We start from the raw sequence: 14,774 nt of genomic DNA, 5'->3' as shown, positions 1-14,774 counted from the left end.
GCTTTCCATCAGAGCAGAGCTGAAAGCAACTTGTGCTATCCTCCTCATTAAAACATAATATCCTTAGGGGCAGCTAGATGGCTCAGTGGATTGAGAACCAGCACTAGAAATGAGAAGTCCTAGGTTCTAATCTAGCATTAGGTACTTCCTAGCTATGTGACCCTGAGCAAGTCTGCCTTGGAACCAATACACAGTATTGACTCTAAAATGGAAGAGAAAGAAGAGAAGAAAGGAAGAGGAGGAGGAGAAGGAGAGCTCCTTGAGAACAAGGGCTGTCTTGCTTGATTATTTTCAGTCCCTATTCCTTAGCATAGTTCTTTGTATATAGTGCTTAATAAATATTCTTTCATTCGTCCATTTATTCATCTTTATTCCCTTCTAACTCTAAAGTCCCTTAAATTCTTAAATTTCTTAAATCAATTCTCATTATGTTCAGCTAGTTAAGGTGGGGAGAGAGAGCACCAGTCTAAACTGATGAAGTTGGAATATGGAATATTTTAAAACAAATATAATTTATTATTTCTGAGAATATACAATAACAAAAAGTAGCCTTCAAGAACAGATAAGAGTTGTCTAGAGGTTGCAGGATGGATAGAGCACTGAACCTGGAGTCAGGAAGATATGAGTTCAAATTCAGATTTAGACACTAGCTGTATGACCCTGGGCAAGCCACTTAACCTCTGTTTACCTTAATCCACTGGAGAAAGAAATGACAAATTATTTCAGTATCTTTGCCAAGAAAACTCAATAGACTATTGGTATGCTACTATAGTTCATGGAGTCATGAAGAGTCAAAAGGACTGAACAAAAACAACAAAAAAAAAGGGTTGCTACAACTACCTCATATAGTAAAGAGAATTCAGATTTCTATCATGCTTTCTGGTCTATGTATAGTAAATGATACTACATAAAAGAAGAAAAGCAGTCTCCTTACAACAACCATAAAAAGTAGACAAGATCAGTGGGAAGGGCAGTAGGAGGAAACAGAGGCTGAGAGAAGATAAAAAGTTCTCCTAGGGTTATCCAGCTATTGAGTGTCCAAAGTGAGACTGGAAACCAGAACTCTGGCTTTAAGCTCTATTGGCCTTTTTACTCACTATGACTGCTTTTCACAATTGTCTATCACGATTTATAATGGAGTGCTTCTAAAGAGTTTGTAATTACTTTACTCTCAAGTCCTCTAAACATTCCTTATCCCATCTTGCTTCCATTATAAATTTGCTTAGCAAAGCAAGTCCTCTGGCCACAAATTCTGAATTAATGAGACTTTAGGATATAATTTAGTATATAATCAAATAGAAATCCCAGGCCCATCCATTAGTATCTACCTAATTCAGGCATCCCCTTACCTGGTCAGAGAAACTAAAGAATCCCCTGGAATACAAATGTATGGAGAGGTTAGCTTTCTCAGAGCTTCCCTTTTCCAAAAGACCACACAGGCAGAGGACACTATAAAGTCATGGACTTGGGCAGAGAGTAGTTTTCAACTATGTAACTAGGTAAGTCAACTCTTTAAAGTGGGAATAACCATGTGAACTGGAATGATCTCCAGGAATTGATGCAGGGTAAAAGGAGCAGAGCCAGGAGAACATTGTACACAGAGACTGATACACTCTGGTACAATCAAATGTAATGGACTTCTCCATTAGTGGCAATGCAACAATCCAGGAAAACTCTGAGGAACTTATGACAAAGAACACTATCCACATCCAGAGAAAGAACTGTGGGAGTGGAAACACAAAAGAAAAGCAACTGCTGGATCACATGGGTTAATGAGGATATGACTGGGGATGTAGACTCTAAAGGATCACCCTGGTGCAAATATCAATAATATGGAAATAGGTCTTGATCAATGGCACATGTAAAACCCAGTGAAATTGCATGTTGTCTGGGGGGGGGGCATAAGAGGGGAAAGAACATGAATCATGTAACCATGAAAAAATATTCTTAATAAATAAAATTTTTCAATTAAAAAAATGGGAATAATAATACCTACACAAACTATTTTAAAAAGTCATGTTATAATATACTATATAACTGCTAAAGGGCTATAGAAGGGAGCTTATTATTGTGTCCTTCTTCTCCACCAATACCCCATAAGCCATAATTTTGAAATTAGAGACTTGAAGAATTCACAAAAATCCATCAATCAAAATTCTATGACTCTGCCTTTTTGCTGTTCATCCTTTCTTTCTAGGGAGGACCAGTGACATCATAGAATAATGTCTTTAATTGTTCATGAATTGGATGAAGTGAGGCAGAGTTACACAAAGTCATCAGCCTTACTCTTCCAGAATCGGCTAAATCCAATGGCAAGACAAAAGCTAGGATGACTGCCTTAAGATTCTCTATTAGTGCCAAGAAGAGAGCACTAGATTAGAAATTAAGAGTCCTAGATTCTAGTCTCATTTCTATAATTCAATTGGTAGGTTATCTTTGCAAATCACTCCCCTTCTCTGGGCCTCAGTTTCCTCATCTGTGAAATGTGGGGTTTGTATTAGATAATGTCTAAGTTCTTTTCAGTTCCAACATCCTATACTCATAGTTCTATTCTATATTCTTCCTCTTTCTTTTCCCTTTCTATCTTCTCAGGTCCTTTCCCAACTCTGATATGCTCTGGTTTTTAATGTTCCTTTCAAAGTTCTAACATTCTAAAGTTCTAACATCTCTTAATTAAGAGATGATCCAAAAGCTTTGTGTATGTATGTGTGCCTTTATATGTAGCCAAGTCCATAAATTGTAATACATTTTTCTCTCTAATTATTTCTACTTTCAGCTGATAAAAAAAACCCACAAAATTGCAGGCAAGGAAAAGAAGGAAAATGACTAATGATAGAATGCCTGTGGGAAAAGAGGCTTTCTGATGTACTGTGGGTAGAGTTGTGAATTGGTACAGCCATTACTAAAAGCAATTATGCTCCCAAAAATTATTAAATGATGCATGACTCAAGAGTATTTTGTTACACTTCAAGTCAAAGGTTACCAGCTTTTACAGTTAAGGAGCTACTGCACATACTTAAGATCATATTATTGGGGGAAGTAGGAGATTGGTATAAAAACCTTACCAGAACTTTCATGGAAACATATATATTTAGTACATATTATAGTCACTCAAGAATTCAATTACCAAGCTTCCCATTACCTCAGGAAGTACTACCCATTCTTTCAACAAATATTATAGGATTATAATCATTAGTGCTCGAAGGGATTTTAGAGATTCTATAAATTCAACTCTCCTGTTTCACAAATGAGGAAACTGAGTTCTGTATAGGGGAGATATTTGCCAAAGGTCACAGAGGTAATGCATGGATCTGGGATTTTCACAGAGGTAATGCATGGATATGGGATTTGAATTCAGGGACCCTAGCTCCAAGTCAAACATGCTATTAAATTTTAGAACTATACTATACATCTATGGATTAAATTCAGACATAAATTTAATTTTATACTCCTTTAAAAAAAACTTTCTTTTTACTTTACTTTTACTCTACTCCTTATAGAGGGCAATTCAGTACAAAAGAAATCCATTTTGAAATCCAGATGGAGATCTGGTTATCAGAGAATAGAAAAGATCTAAACACTGCAAAGTAGTTTTACTTATGATGTCCTTGTTTTGGTCCCTAATAACGGTGTTATGTTTAAACCCTAAAATCTGTGTTACACAACACTTTGCTCTGGGATGAAAGAAGGGGAATGTCCCTAAATTAAACAATACAGGTTATAGAAACTCAAAAATTCTTGAGAGTCATTGGGCTAGGCCATGAGAGCTTCTCTATCCAGTCCTACAACTTGATCCCCCATGAATGTCCATAATAACATTAATATGCTCTTCCCTCTGTGAGTTATAACAGGAAATCTTACTTGGAAATGTATTTATCTTGTCCACATGGGACCAGAGTGGTCTGGCTGCAGTAATCCATTCTCACTGCCTTCTTTCATTAGGAGGAGAGATCTACAGTCAAAAGAAAAAGAGAAAAATTAGTCTTAGGGTAGGTCCTGGGGATATATAAGCACACCTCCTTATTTCTGTTCTAAAAAGTCAAAAATGCCAACCAGGAAGACTGCTGATTCCAGTCGTACAAACTATTTCCCCTCATAATCATCCTCAGAGTCCTTCAGTATGGGTAAAAGAGTCAACCATGACTCCACTATGGTCTCTGTAATTCAACAAGTCTAGGAAAATGTTCAACAATTGGACATTGTTATGATACTTAGAGCTTCAATGAAATGATCTTCTAGAAGCTTGAGACCATGTAGGCATTCTTCTCAAAAAAAATTTTTTTTTCCAAAAGGAAATGTTCAGTAGACAGAAGAAGGAAATACCTAAAAATTTGCCCACCTTGAAGAATCTTGTTCGTTGTGGGAACTTTTTTTTTTTGAAAATTTTATTTAGTTAATTTAGAATATTTTTTCATGGTTACATGATTCATGTTCTTTCCCTCCCTTTTCCCCCACCCACTCCCATAGCCAACACAATTCCTCTGGGTTTTACAAGTGTCATTGATCAAGACCCATTTCCATATTACTGATAATTGTACTTGGGTAACCATTTAGAGTCTACATCCCCAATCATATCCCCATGAACCAATGTGATCAATCAGTTGTTTTTCTTCTGTGTTTCTACTCCCGTTGTGGAAACTTTTAAAGAATAATAATAGCTCATAGCTAACATTTACATAGCATCTATATTTGTGCCAAGTACTGTGCTAAGCATTTTACAATTATTTTCTCATTTGATTTTTACAACAATACTTGGAGATAGGGGCTATTATTAAACCTACTTTATAGATAAGGAAACTGAGGCAAACAGTGATTAAATGACTTTCCCAGGTCACACAGCTAGTGTATATCTAATGCTGGATTTGAAATCAGGTCTTCCTGACATGAGGGCCAGCCCTCAATTCACTGTGCCACAAAACTGTCCAGAATATGTTCAATGTTGTCTTTTAACTGGGGCAATTCAAAATTTTGTTATAGGGGCAACTAAGAAGCACAGTGGGTAGAGGGTCAGGCCTGGAGTTGGGAAGAAAGAGATTCAAATGTAACCTCAGACACTTCCTAGTTGTGTGATCCTCAGCAAGTCACTTGTTTACCTAGTCCTTGATGCTCTTCTATCTAGAACTGATGCCAAGACAGAAGGTAAGGATTAAAAAAATGTTGTAAGTTCATATCAAAAACATGTTGAATGAAAAATTAGGCTCCTAAGACAAAATATTTCCTGAAGAGAATTCCTATTTTCAGGATAAACTCAATAATTCAGTGGGAATTTAATTTTAAGCTAAGCTTGAATCTATCCCCTTTGTTGCCACTAGTCCCCCGAAGGAATTTTCAATCAGAGAATCATGGAAGCATAGGATTTAGACTTTAAAGAACTTTAAAGACCATCCCCACACATCACTGCCACAAGTACCCCCAGGTATCAATCAGAGTGTCATTATAGTTCTGGGAAGAATCCTGAAAGAACAATTGGTCCAGCCTCCTCATTTTACAGAAGGAGGGTGTAAGGTCACATGAGAAGTCAGTGATACAGCTATGTATAATTAAGTCTCCCACACTACAAACTGTGTAACCTTGAACAAAGTCCCCAGCCTCTCCAGTTGGCAGCTGCCCAAGCTATTCAATAAAAAGAATAAATCTAATGATCTCTAAGCTCTTGACCCTTGTAATTCAGGTTTCATTCTGAAATTTGGGGCTCTTACGGTCTTGTCCTTTCTATATTTATTAAGCTGCCTAGCTTGCTTCTTGATGTTCTAAATTCAACTGATTCTCTTTTACCATAGTTTCATAGATTTTAGAGCTGGAGGGAATTTGGAATCTATCTAGTCCAGCTTCACTTTTGTTTACAGTTAAAAAAAAATATGGGAAGAGTCAGGGAGGCCAAATGACTGGCACAACATCACAAAGAGAATCAGAAATAACTGGGGTTTACTGACCTCTTCTTCACAATAATAGGAAAAATCAGTATCAACATCCATAACCCCATAAATATATGTATACAGGTATACATAGCCTGGTGGCACAGTATACAGAGTGCCAGGCCTTGAGTCAAGAACTCATCTTCCTAATTTCAAATCCAGTCTCAGACACTTAGCAGCTGTGTGACCCTAGCAAGTCACTTAACCCTGTTTGCCTCAGTTTCCTCATCTATAAAATGAGCTGGATCAGGAAATGGCAAACCACTCCAGTATTTTTTGCCAAGAAAAATCCAAACAGTAGTTATGAAGAGTCAAAAATAAATGAAACAAGTCAATAACAATAACAACTTGTATATATAAGTGTACATATACACATACATACAAATATACATATATGAGTAAACACACATTTGGACAAATAAGTATGAGTCACAACAGATACTGAGACAAGTCTCCATTAAGATTAAGAAGGATAGAGGGCAGTTGGGTGGCTCAGTGTATTGAGAGCCATATGGAATGTCCTAGGTTCAGGTCTGGCCTCAGACACTTCCCAGCTGTGTGACCCTGGGCAAGTCACTTAACCCCCATTGCCTAGCCCTTACCACTCTTCTGCCTTGGAACCAATACACAGTATTGACTCCAAGACAGAAGGTAAGGGTTAAAAAAAAAAAGAATAAGAAGGATAGAATCAGAATGCTGATCAAAGCTACAATTTTTCATTTTATTTTCTTCATGGTTTTATATGTGTGTCTTCTTCATGTCTTCTTCAACAACAAATGAATATGGAAATATGTTTTTTCATGAGAGCACATATATAATCTATATCGAATTGCTTTCCATCTCAGGGATGAGAAAGGGAAGAAAGCAGAGTTTGGAAACACAAAATATTAGAAAAAATGTTTAAAACTAGCTTTTACATGTAATTGGGAAAAAATAAAATATTACTAAATTTAAGAAAAGTAAGAGAAAAGGAGTAAACATTTATGTAGCACCTACAATGTGCTAGACACTGCACTAAGCATTTCACAAATATTATCTTGTTTGATCCTCACAACATCCCTGCAAGATAGGTGCTGTTATTATCTCCATTTTACAGTTGTGGAAATTGAGGCAAACAAAGGTTTAAGACTTATCCAGGATCACTCAGTTAGTTAAGTGAGATTGGATTTATACCAAGATCTTCCTGATTCTGAGCTAAATACTGCCTCAAAGAGAAACCAGGTCATGGGTATATTTGACCTGAGCAGAAAGTTCTTTCTCATCTCCTGCTTTTCTGTAAGACCCTAGACTTAAAGCTGTATTTTAGAAGCCAACCAGTTTTTTTGTCATTTTTATTCATTCTACAGAAAGAGAAATTGAAGCCCAGAAAGTTGTGATTTTCACAACATACTATTAAGTGGCAGAGCTAGGGTTCAAAAGCACATCCTCTGACTTAAATCCATCCCTCTTTCCACTGAAGGAAAGCTGAAGCCAAAGAACAAAATTGCTAGTGAAGAAAAGAAAGAAAATGACAAATGCTGGAATGGCTGTGGGAAAAGAGGCTTTCTGATATACTGTTGGTAGAGTTTTGAATTGGTACAGCCATTACGAAAAGCAATTTTGCTCCCCCCAAAAAATTATTAAATGATGGATGCCCTTTGATCCAGTGATACCAGTAGGAAGGCTTTTTTACTCGAAAGAGATCATAAAAAGAAGAAAGGGTCCGATATGTACTATAAACACATACACACATCAGTTTTTTTCATAGTGTCAAAGAACTGGAAGCTAAAAGTACCCATCAAATGAGGAATGAAAACAAATTCTGTTGAACAGTACAAAAAGCAGCATTATTTAATTAGGGAAACTGAGTCACTAAGCAAAAACCTAGTGGCTACAAGTAGACAATCTAATATATGTGCAATGAGATGTGCCACAAAGCAGGTCTTCAATACAAGTAGACTTGAAAAATCAATTTGATTGTTTGACAATGTTCTTCTTTCTACAGTTATAATGCATTATAATAATCAACTATCAATCTATTATTTTTCAAGACTTATTTAGAGTTGGTGTTCTTAATTCAGGTCTATGGTATTTTAGTGTTATTGATTTCCTTTGTAATCTTATGTATTTTATTTTGGCATTTAAAAACTTATTTCTGAGATGAGTCCACAGGTTTCACCAGGACTGCCAAGGAGGTCTATAAAATGGAAAAGATTAAGAGCCAGTGTTTGGGGCAGCTCGTGGCTCAATGGATGGAGAACCAGGCCTGGAGAGGGGAGGTTCTGGGTACAAATCTGGCCTCACATACTTCCCAGCTGTGTGACCCTGGGCAGGTCACTTAACCCCCATTGCCTAGCCCTTACTGCTCTTCTGCCGTGGAACCAATACACAATACTGATTCTAAGACAGAAGGTAAGGGTTTAAAAAGAAGAAAAGAAATGAAAAAGAAAATCCTGGTGCATGGGAGAAAAGCTATTAGAATGGAGATGGGCAAATGTTTGCCTTTTCCAAAAATCAGGGAGATACTTTTCAAAACACCTTACTGGCAAGAATAGCATACTGATTCCTCAGGTGTGCTATGAAAATTAAGAATTAATATTATAGCAACATTGAAATCTTCACTCTCTTCTGAATGAAGACCTATCAGTATACTTTCAAAAGAACACAATAAAAACCAGGAATGTCCTGAATTCCCTTTAGAAGGCAGAACCAATATTGACATCAATGGAAGGAGTTTATGGTAGCCAAACCAGGAATATCTTTTTTGTTGACCAAATGAAAAGAATCATTCTTTTTGAAAAGAGTGGAGAGATTCAGGAAGCCATATTTCTCCAAGGGTATGTGCCCATATCATCATTTATCTCTTAGTTTAGAAATTCTAAGGACCCTAAATGACACTATAATTTATCTCGCCAAGGTTGGGTAATTTATCTTTTGCTTAACAATTACCCTATAATGCAAGCTGAACCACTTGAGGGGAGAAGACTGTTCTGATCTAGCCAGAGAAGGAATAAAGCCAATGTGAGCCTTTCTCCAAGCTGATGCTTATATACTTAATAAATAATGTGTCTGGCAGACCTGGAGAAAATGCAACAGTAGATTGTTTTTTCTCCCACACTAGAAAGCAGTTAGGATGAGTTAAGATCAAACAAGATGTTTGTAAAGGGCTTAGTACACTGAATGACATAGGGTAGGTGCTTAATAAATTATTGTTCTCTTCTTTCCCTTAGAAATCTTATATGGCTAAAGAGAAGCAATGAGATATTTTTTTTTAAAAAAGAGTAGGCTTAAAGTTAGAAAATAGGGGGGCAGTGGGGCAGCTAGGTAGCACAGTAGATAAAGAGGCAAGCCTGGAATCAAGAGGACCTGGGTTCAAATTTGACCTCAGATATTTCCTAACTGTGTAACCCTGGGCAAGTCACTTAATTTCCAATGCCTAACCCTTGCACCCTTCTGTCTTAGAGTTATTACTAAGGCAGAAAGTAAGAATTATTTTAATTAGAAAATAGATGTTCAAGGCCTAGCTCTGCCTCATCCAAAAATAAATCAGAAAGCATAAATATTGCTATTAAAATTTCTAGTGTGGCTTATTAAACAGATAGTTTATAAGCACTGGGGAGGTGGTAGCTTTTAGGAGCTGACATGAATTCACTACAAATAAATGATGACAAACTAACCATATTTTGTTTATGGATAAAGTTTTATCAAATCTGGCCTCAGACACTTCCCAGCTGTGTGATCCTGGGCAAGTCACTTGACCCCCATTGCCTAGCCCTTACCACTCTTCTGCCTTGGAACCAATACACAGTATTGAATCTAAGACGGAAGGTAAGAGTCTTTAAAAAAACATTTTTTTTAAGTTTTAGTCTGGTAGAAAGCAAAGTAGTATAGTGGTATTGAGACAGCTAAAGAGATATCAGTAGATAGAAAAATGGAATCCCCCACCACTGAATTCAGGACCAGAGTGTGGTAGAATGAAGCCTCGAGGTGGAGAGAGGGGATAGATTGGTTTCACTTTCTCTTTTCCTGGTAACCTCCACTCTGGTTGCCTTCAGAATCACAGGTTACTGTTCCCTCAGAGACTTGGTTGACATAAAATAGAAGACAGACAGCTTCTCCCTTCTCTGAGGAGAGAATGTAACTTTCCTCCCCCAAACTCCAAGTCTCCCTTCTTGGACACTATGAAGCAAGCGCTTGTTTTAATAAACAGTTATTTATTCTAAAGGAACACACAACAACTTTAGCAAAGTTGCAGGATACAAAATAAAAGTGCATAAGTCATCAGCATTTCTATATATCTCTAACCCATTTCAGCAGCAAGAATTAGAAAGAGAAATACCATTTAAAATCACCATAGACAATATAAAATACTTAGGAATCTATCTGCCAAGACAAACACAGGAACTATATGAACACAACTACAAAACACTCTCCACACAGTTAAAACTAGATCTAAACAATTGGAAAAACATTGATTGCTCATGGGTGGGACGAGCTAACATAATAAAAATGACAATCCTGCCCAAATTAATTTACTTATTTAGTGCCATACCCATTGAACCACCAAAAAAACTTCTTTACTGAATTAGAAAAAACCATAACTAAGTTCATTTGGAAGAACAAAAGATCAAGGATATCCAGGGAAATCATGAAAAAAAAATACAAAGGAAGGGGGCCTTGCAGTCCCAGATCTCAAACTATACTATAAAGCAGTGGTTATCAAAACAATTTGGTACTGGCTAAGAGACAGAAAGGAGGCTCAGTGGAATAGACTTGGGGTAAGTGACTTCAGCAAGACAGTTTATGACAAACCCAAAGACACCAGCTTTTGGGACAAAAATCCACTATTTGATTAAAACTGCTGGGAAAATTGGAAGACAGTGTGGGAGAAATTAGGTTTGGATCAGCACCTCACACCCTACACCAAGATAAATTCTGAATGGATGAATGACTTGAACATAAAGGAAACTATAAGTAAATTAGGTGAACACAGAATAGTATACATGTCAGACCTTTGGGAAGGGAAAGATTTTAAAACCAAGCAAGACATAGAAAGAGTCACAAAATGTAAAATAAATAATTTTGACTACATCAAATTAAAAAGCTTTTGTACAAACAAAACCAATGTAACTAAAATCAGAAGGGAAGCAACAAATTGGGAAACAATCTTCATAAAAACCTCTGACAAAGGTTTAATTACTCAAATTTACAAAGAGCTAAATCAATTGTAAAAAAAATCAAGCCATTCTCCAATTGATAAATGGGCAAGGGACATGAACAGGCAGTTTTCAGCCAAAGAAATCAAAACTATTAATAAGCAAATGAAAAAGTGTTCTACATCTCTTATAATCAGAGAGATGCAAATCAAAACAACTCTGAGGTATCACCTCACACCTAGCAGATTGGCTAACATGACAGCTATGGAAAGTAATGAATGCTGAAGGGGATGTGGCAAAGTAGAGACACTAATTCATTGCTGGGGGAGTTGTGAATTGATCCAACCATTCTGGAGGGCAATTTGGAACTATGCCCAAAGGGCGATAAAAGACTGTCTGCCCTTTGATCCAGCCATAGCACTGCTGGGTTTGTACCCCAAAGAGATAACAAGGAAAAAGACTTGTACAAGAATATTCATAGCTGCGCTCTTTGTGGTGGCCAAAAATTGGAAAATGAGGGGATGCTCTTCAATTGGGGAATGGCTGAACAAATTGTGGTATATGTTGGTGATGGAATACTATTGTGCTCAAAGGAATAATAAAGTGGAGGAATTCCATGGAGTCTGGAACAACCTCCAGGAAGTGATGCAGAGCGAAAGGAGCAGAACCAGGAGAACATTGTACACAGAGACTGATACACTGTGGTACAATCGAACATAACGGACTTCTCCATTAGTGTCAATGCAATGTCCCTGAACAATCTGTGGGGATCTAAAAAACACTATCCACAAGCAGAAGATAAACTGTGGGAGTAAAAACACCAATGAAAAGCAACTGCTTGACTACAGGGGTGGAGGGGATATGACTGAGGAGAGACTCTAAATGAACACTCTAATGCAAATACCAACAACATAGAAATGTGTTCGAATCAAGAACACATGTGATACCCAGTGGAATCGCACGTCGGAGAGGTGGGGGGAGGAAGGGGGGGGGAAGAAATTGATCTTTGTTTCCAATGAATAATGTTTGGAAATGACCAAATAAAATCATGTTTAAAAAAAAAATAAAGGAACACATGAAAGGTAGGGCAAATGAGTTGTGGGATAAGGCAATAGGAAGGTGGGAAATAGGAAGTCCCTAAATAACAATTGACCCTCTGGGGTCAGTTGTGAGAGCTGTCCTGACTCCTAGCTATCCTAGCTATGATATCAAATTCAAAGATGTCTAGAGGGATTGAGAGGAAATCTTCTTGTGGTGAATGGCTTTCTGGCAAAGTCCCATTCACTCTGGTTTGTCTTCATTGGATACTGGGTCAGTCTTCACAGGAGGATGCTCCAGGCTCAGAGGTTTGCTCAGATCAGCCTCCCTGGTGGGCTTCCCAAAGAGAAGTGAGTTCAACCTCTTGATCTTCTCAGTTCCTCTGTTTCTTCTCTGGAATTCTCTTTCCTTACTGCCCTTCCCCTGCTCAAGATGGTCTTCCAGCATGATGAGTCTGCTTTCCTCTTACAGAAGGCAGGAAAATTCAAGTTCAAATCTAGCCTCAGATCCTATCTCTGTGACCTTTGGCAAGTTTCTTAACCTCAGCCTGTCTTAGTTTCCTCAATTGTAAAATGAGATAATAGCACCTAAATACCAGGGTAGTTGTGAGGCTTAAAAGAGAAAATATTTTTTTAAGTGCTTCATACAGTGGCTGGAACATAGTAGACATTTAATAAATGTTTCCTCCCTTTCTTCCAGGCCATGAAAAGAAAAACAAATTTTGACAGCACCTTTGGATTAAAGCGGGTAGAAAAGCTAACAGCAACAACAATAAGCAAACAGGAAATTCTGTTGCATAATAATAATAATAACAGTAGTAGTTGTTGTAATAAAAATAACAACATTTCTATTTCTATGGAACCTTAAGGTTGCTTCACTATCTTTACAACTACCTAACATCCAGGTCATACAAATATACCCATTTTAGAGATGAGGAAATTGGCACTGAGAAAACTAAGTAGCTAACTCAGGGTCACAAAGCTAAAACTGGTAGAGTTATAATTGACTCAAAATTGGGTTTCCTGATTCATCTTTTCAATATATGAAAAATTCCTCCCTCACTTTCTCTATCCCCATTATGGCAATTTTCCCTGCTCAGAGTATTATTTCTCAAATCTCAAACATACACGGAGGAGGAAGGCTTATGAGAATGGGATGTAAATTGAGCCGGACACTTTGTCCTCAGCATTGCCTTTGTTTCAAGGGCTGCTGAGGCCCTCTCTCAGTCTGAGATTTAAAGCCCTCCTGGGCAGGGAGAAGATGAGGTACAACACCCAGGTTGCAATTAACCAGCCTGCTCTATGATTAATAGTGTTTACGGAGATTTCTTGTTTTCCCAAACATCTCCTAAGAATTGCTTATTGTCATTATTTGACTGAGGCAAGAAGCAATAATTATTACTTTGCCAAAGAGGGGGACATAGGGAAAAACTAGGGGAGTGTCTTGCCCATGGTCATTCAGCATCTAGCAGACAGGAATGAAACCCAGTGGTCAGAAGTATTAAGGACCTAATATATACAAAGCACCATGTGGAAATCCATGACTAAAATGGAAATTTATGAAACCATTGATCAGTTTAATCAAGGGGATAGAGGAACAAAAGAGAAGGATCAAGCCCAAGGAGTAAAGAAAAGACATAACTCAAGTTTGGGTTTTCTATAAATCTTTAGCATGAACCTTGTCAAAAGTCTTTTGAAAGTCTAAATAAATTACATCCACTGGTTCTCCTGCTGATTTAGCCCCTTCCAGGAATCCCAAGTCTGATTTCCCCTTACAGAAATTATACTGCCTTTCACTAAATAAATTACATTTACTTCAGCCCTGGGTGATTCTTCCCTTAATTATAATTTCTGCTAACTTGCCAAGAATGGAAATGAGACTCATTGGTCTACATTTCCCAGGATCTCCCCCCAGCAGTGCTTCTGAATGGAAGTCACGTTGACAAACTGCCAACACTCTGGAACAGTGACTGTTTGTAACAGGTTGCCCATTTTGGCCAAAAGTTCCCCATTTTCCACAGTTCCCTTGGAGCTCTTGGATGGATGCCATCTGGTCACAGTGATTTTATTCACATCTAGTTTGAGCAGCTGAATTTAGAACATCCTGTATGTTTACTGTGACTTGAATATATTCTATCTGCCTGGTCAAGAGGCACTATGGGAGTGGGAATCTGTGTAACATCATCAAATACCTTGGAAAACAATTAATTTCATCTCTATAATTCTTTCTGTCATTCCTGAATATATTCTGATGAGAGCATACGGTTCAGAGAGACAGGGGTCTGAGCCAGAAGAAACCTTAGTCATTCTAAGATTCTTAACTTACGTTCCATGAACTTGGTTTTTTAAAAAATATTTTGATAACTATCTTTCAGTATCATTGGTTTTCCTTTGTAATCCTATATATTTGATTTTGTGCATTTAAAAACATTATTCTGAGAAGAGGTCCAAAGGCTTTGCCAGACTGCCAAAGGGGTCTATGCCACAAAAAAGATTAAATAAACTTGACTTGATCCAAACTCTTCATTTTTCAAATAAGGAACTTTACAGGCTTCTCTTGTCCCATCTAGGCTCAGTGTATTGCTTTATCCTTACTCTCCAGATGAGACATAGCTCAATTATGGAGGGTAGAGAGTGAGAACACCAGGGTCAAAGGAAAAGCTCACTGGCTGGTCAACAACAGTTCA

General features: G+C 37.5%; 1 protein-coding gene across 2 annotated transcripts in view; it reads right to left on the bottom strand.

Moving 5' to 3' along the window:
* RASSF2 (Ras association domain family member 2) overlaps positions 1-14,774 on the bottom strand; it is a 79,921-nt gene that overhangs the window by 36,660 nt on the left and 28,487 nt on the right. For both annotated transcript variants that reach the window (XM_007476286.3, XM_007476285.3), the window contains exon 2: positions 3,862-3,952. In XM_007476286.3, the coding sequence (XP_007476348.1) occupies positions 3,862-3,920 (59 nt within the window). In that variant the 5' untranslated portion in view covers positions 3,921-3,952. The remainder of the gene's footprint in view (positions 1-3,861; positions 3,953-14,774) is intronic.

The sequence above is a fragment of the Monodelphis domestica genome, chromosome 1 (assembly GCF_027887165.1).
Source record: "Monodelphis domestica isolate mMonDom1 chromosome 1, mMonDom1.pri, whole genome shotgun sequence".
NCBI classification, from domain to species: Eukaryota; Metazoa; Chordata; class Mammalia; order Didelphimorphia; family Didelphidae; genus Monodelphis; species Monodelphis domestica.
Note: the sequence above shows the minus strand (reverse complement) of the source record. Positions and strands in the feature narration are given on the sequence as shown.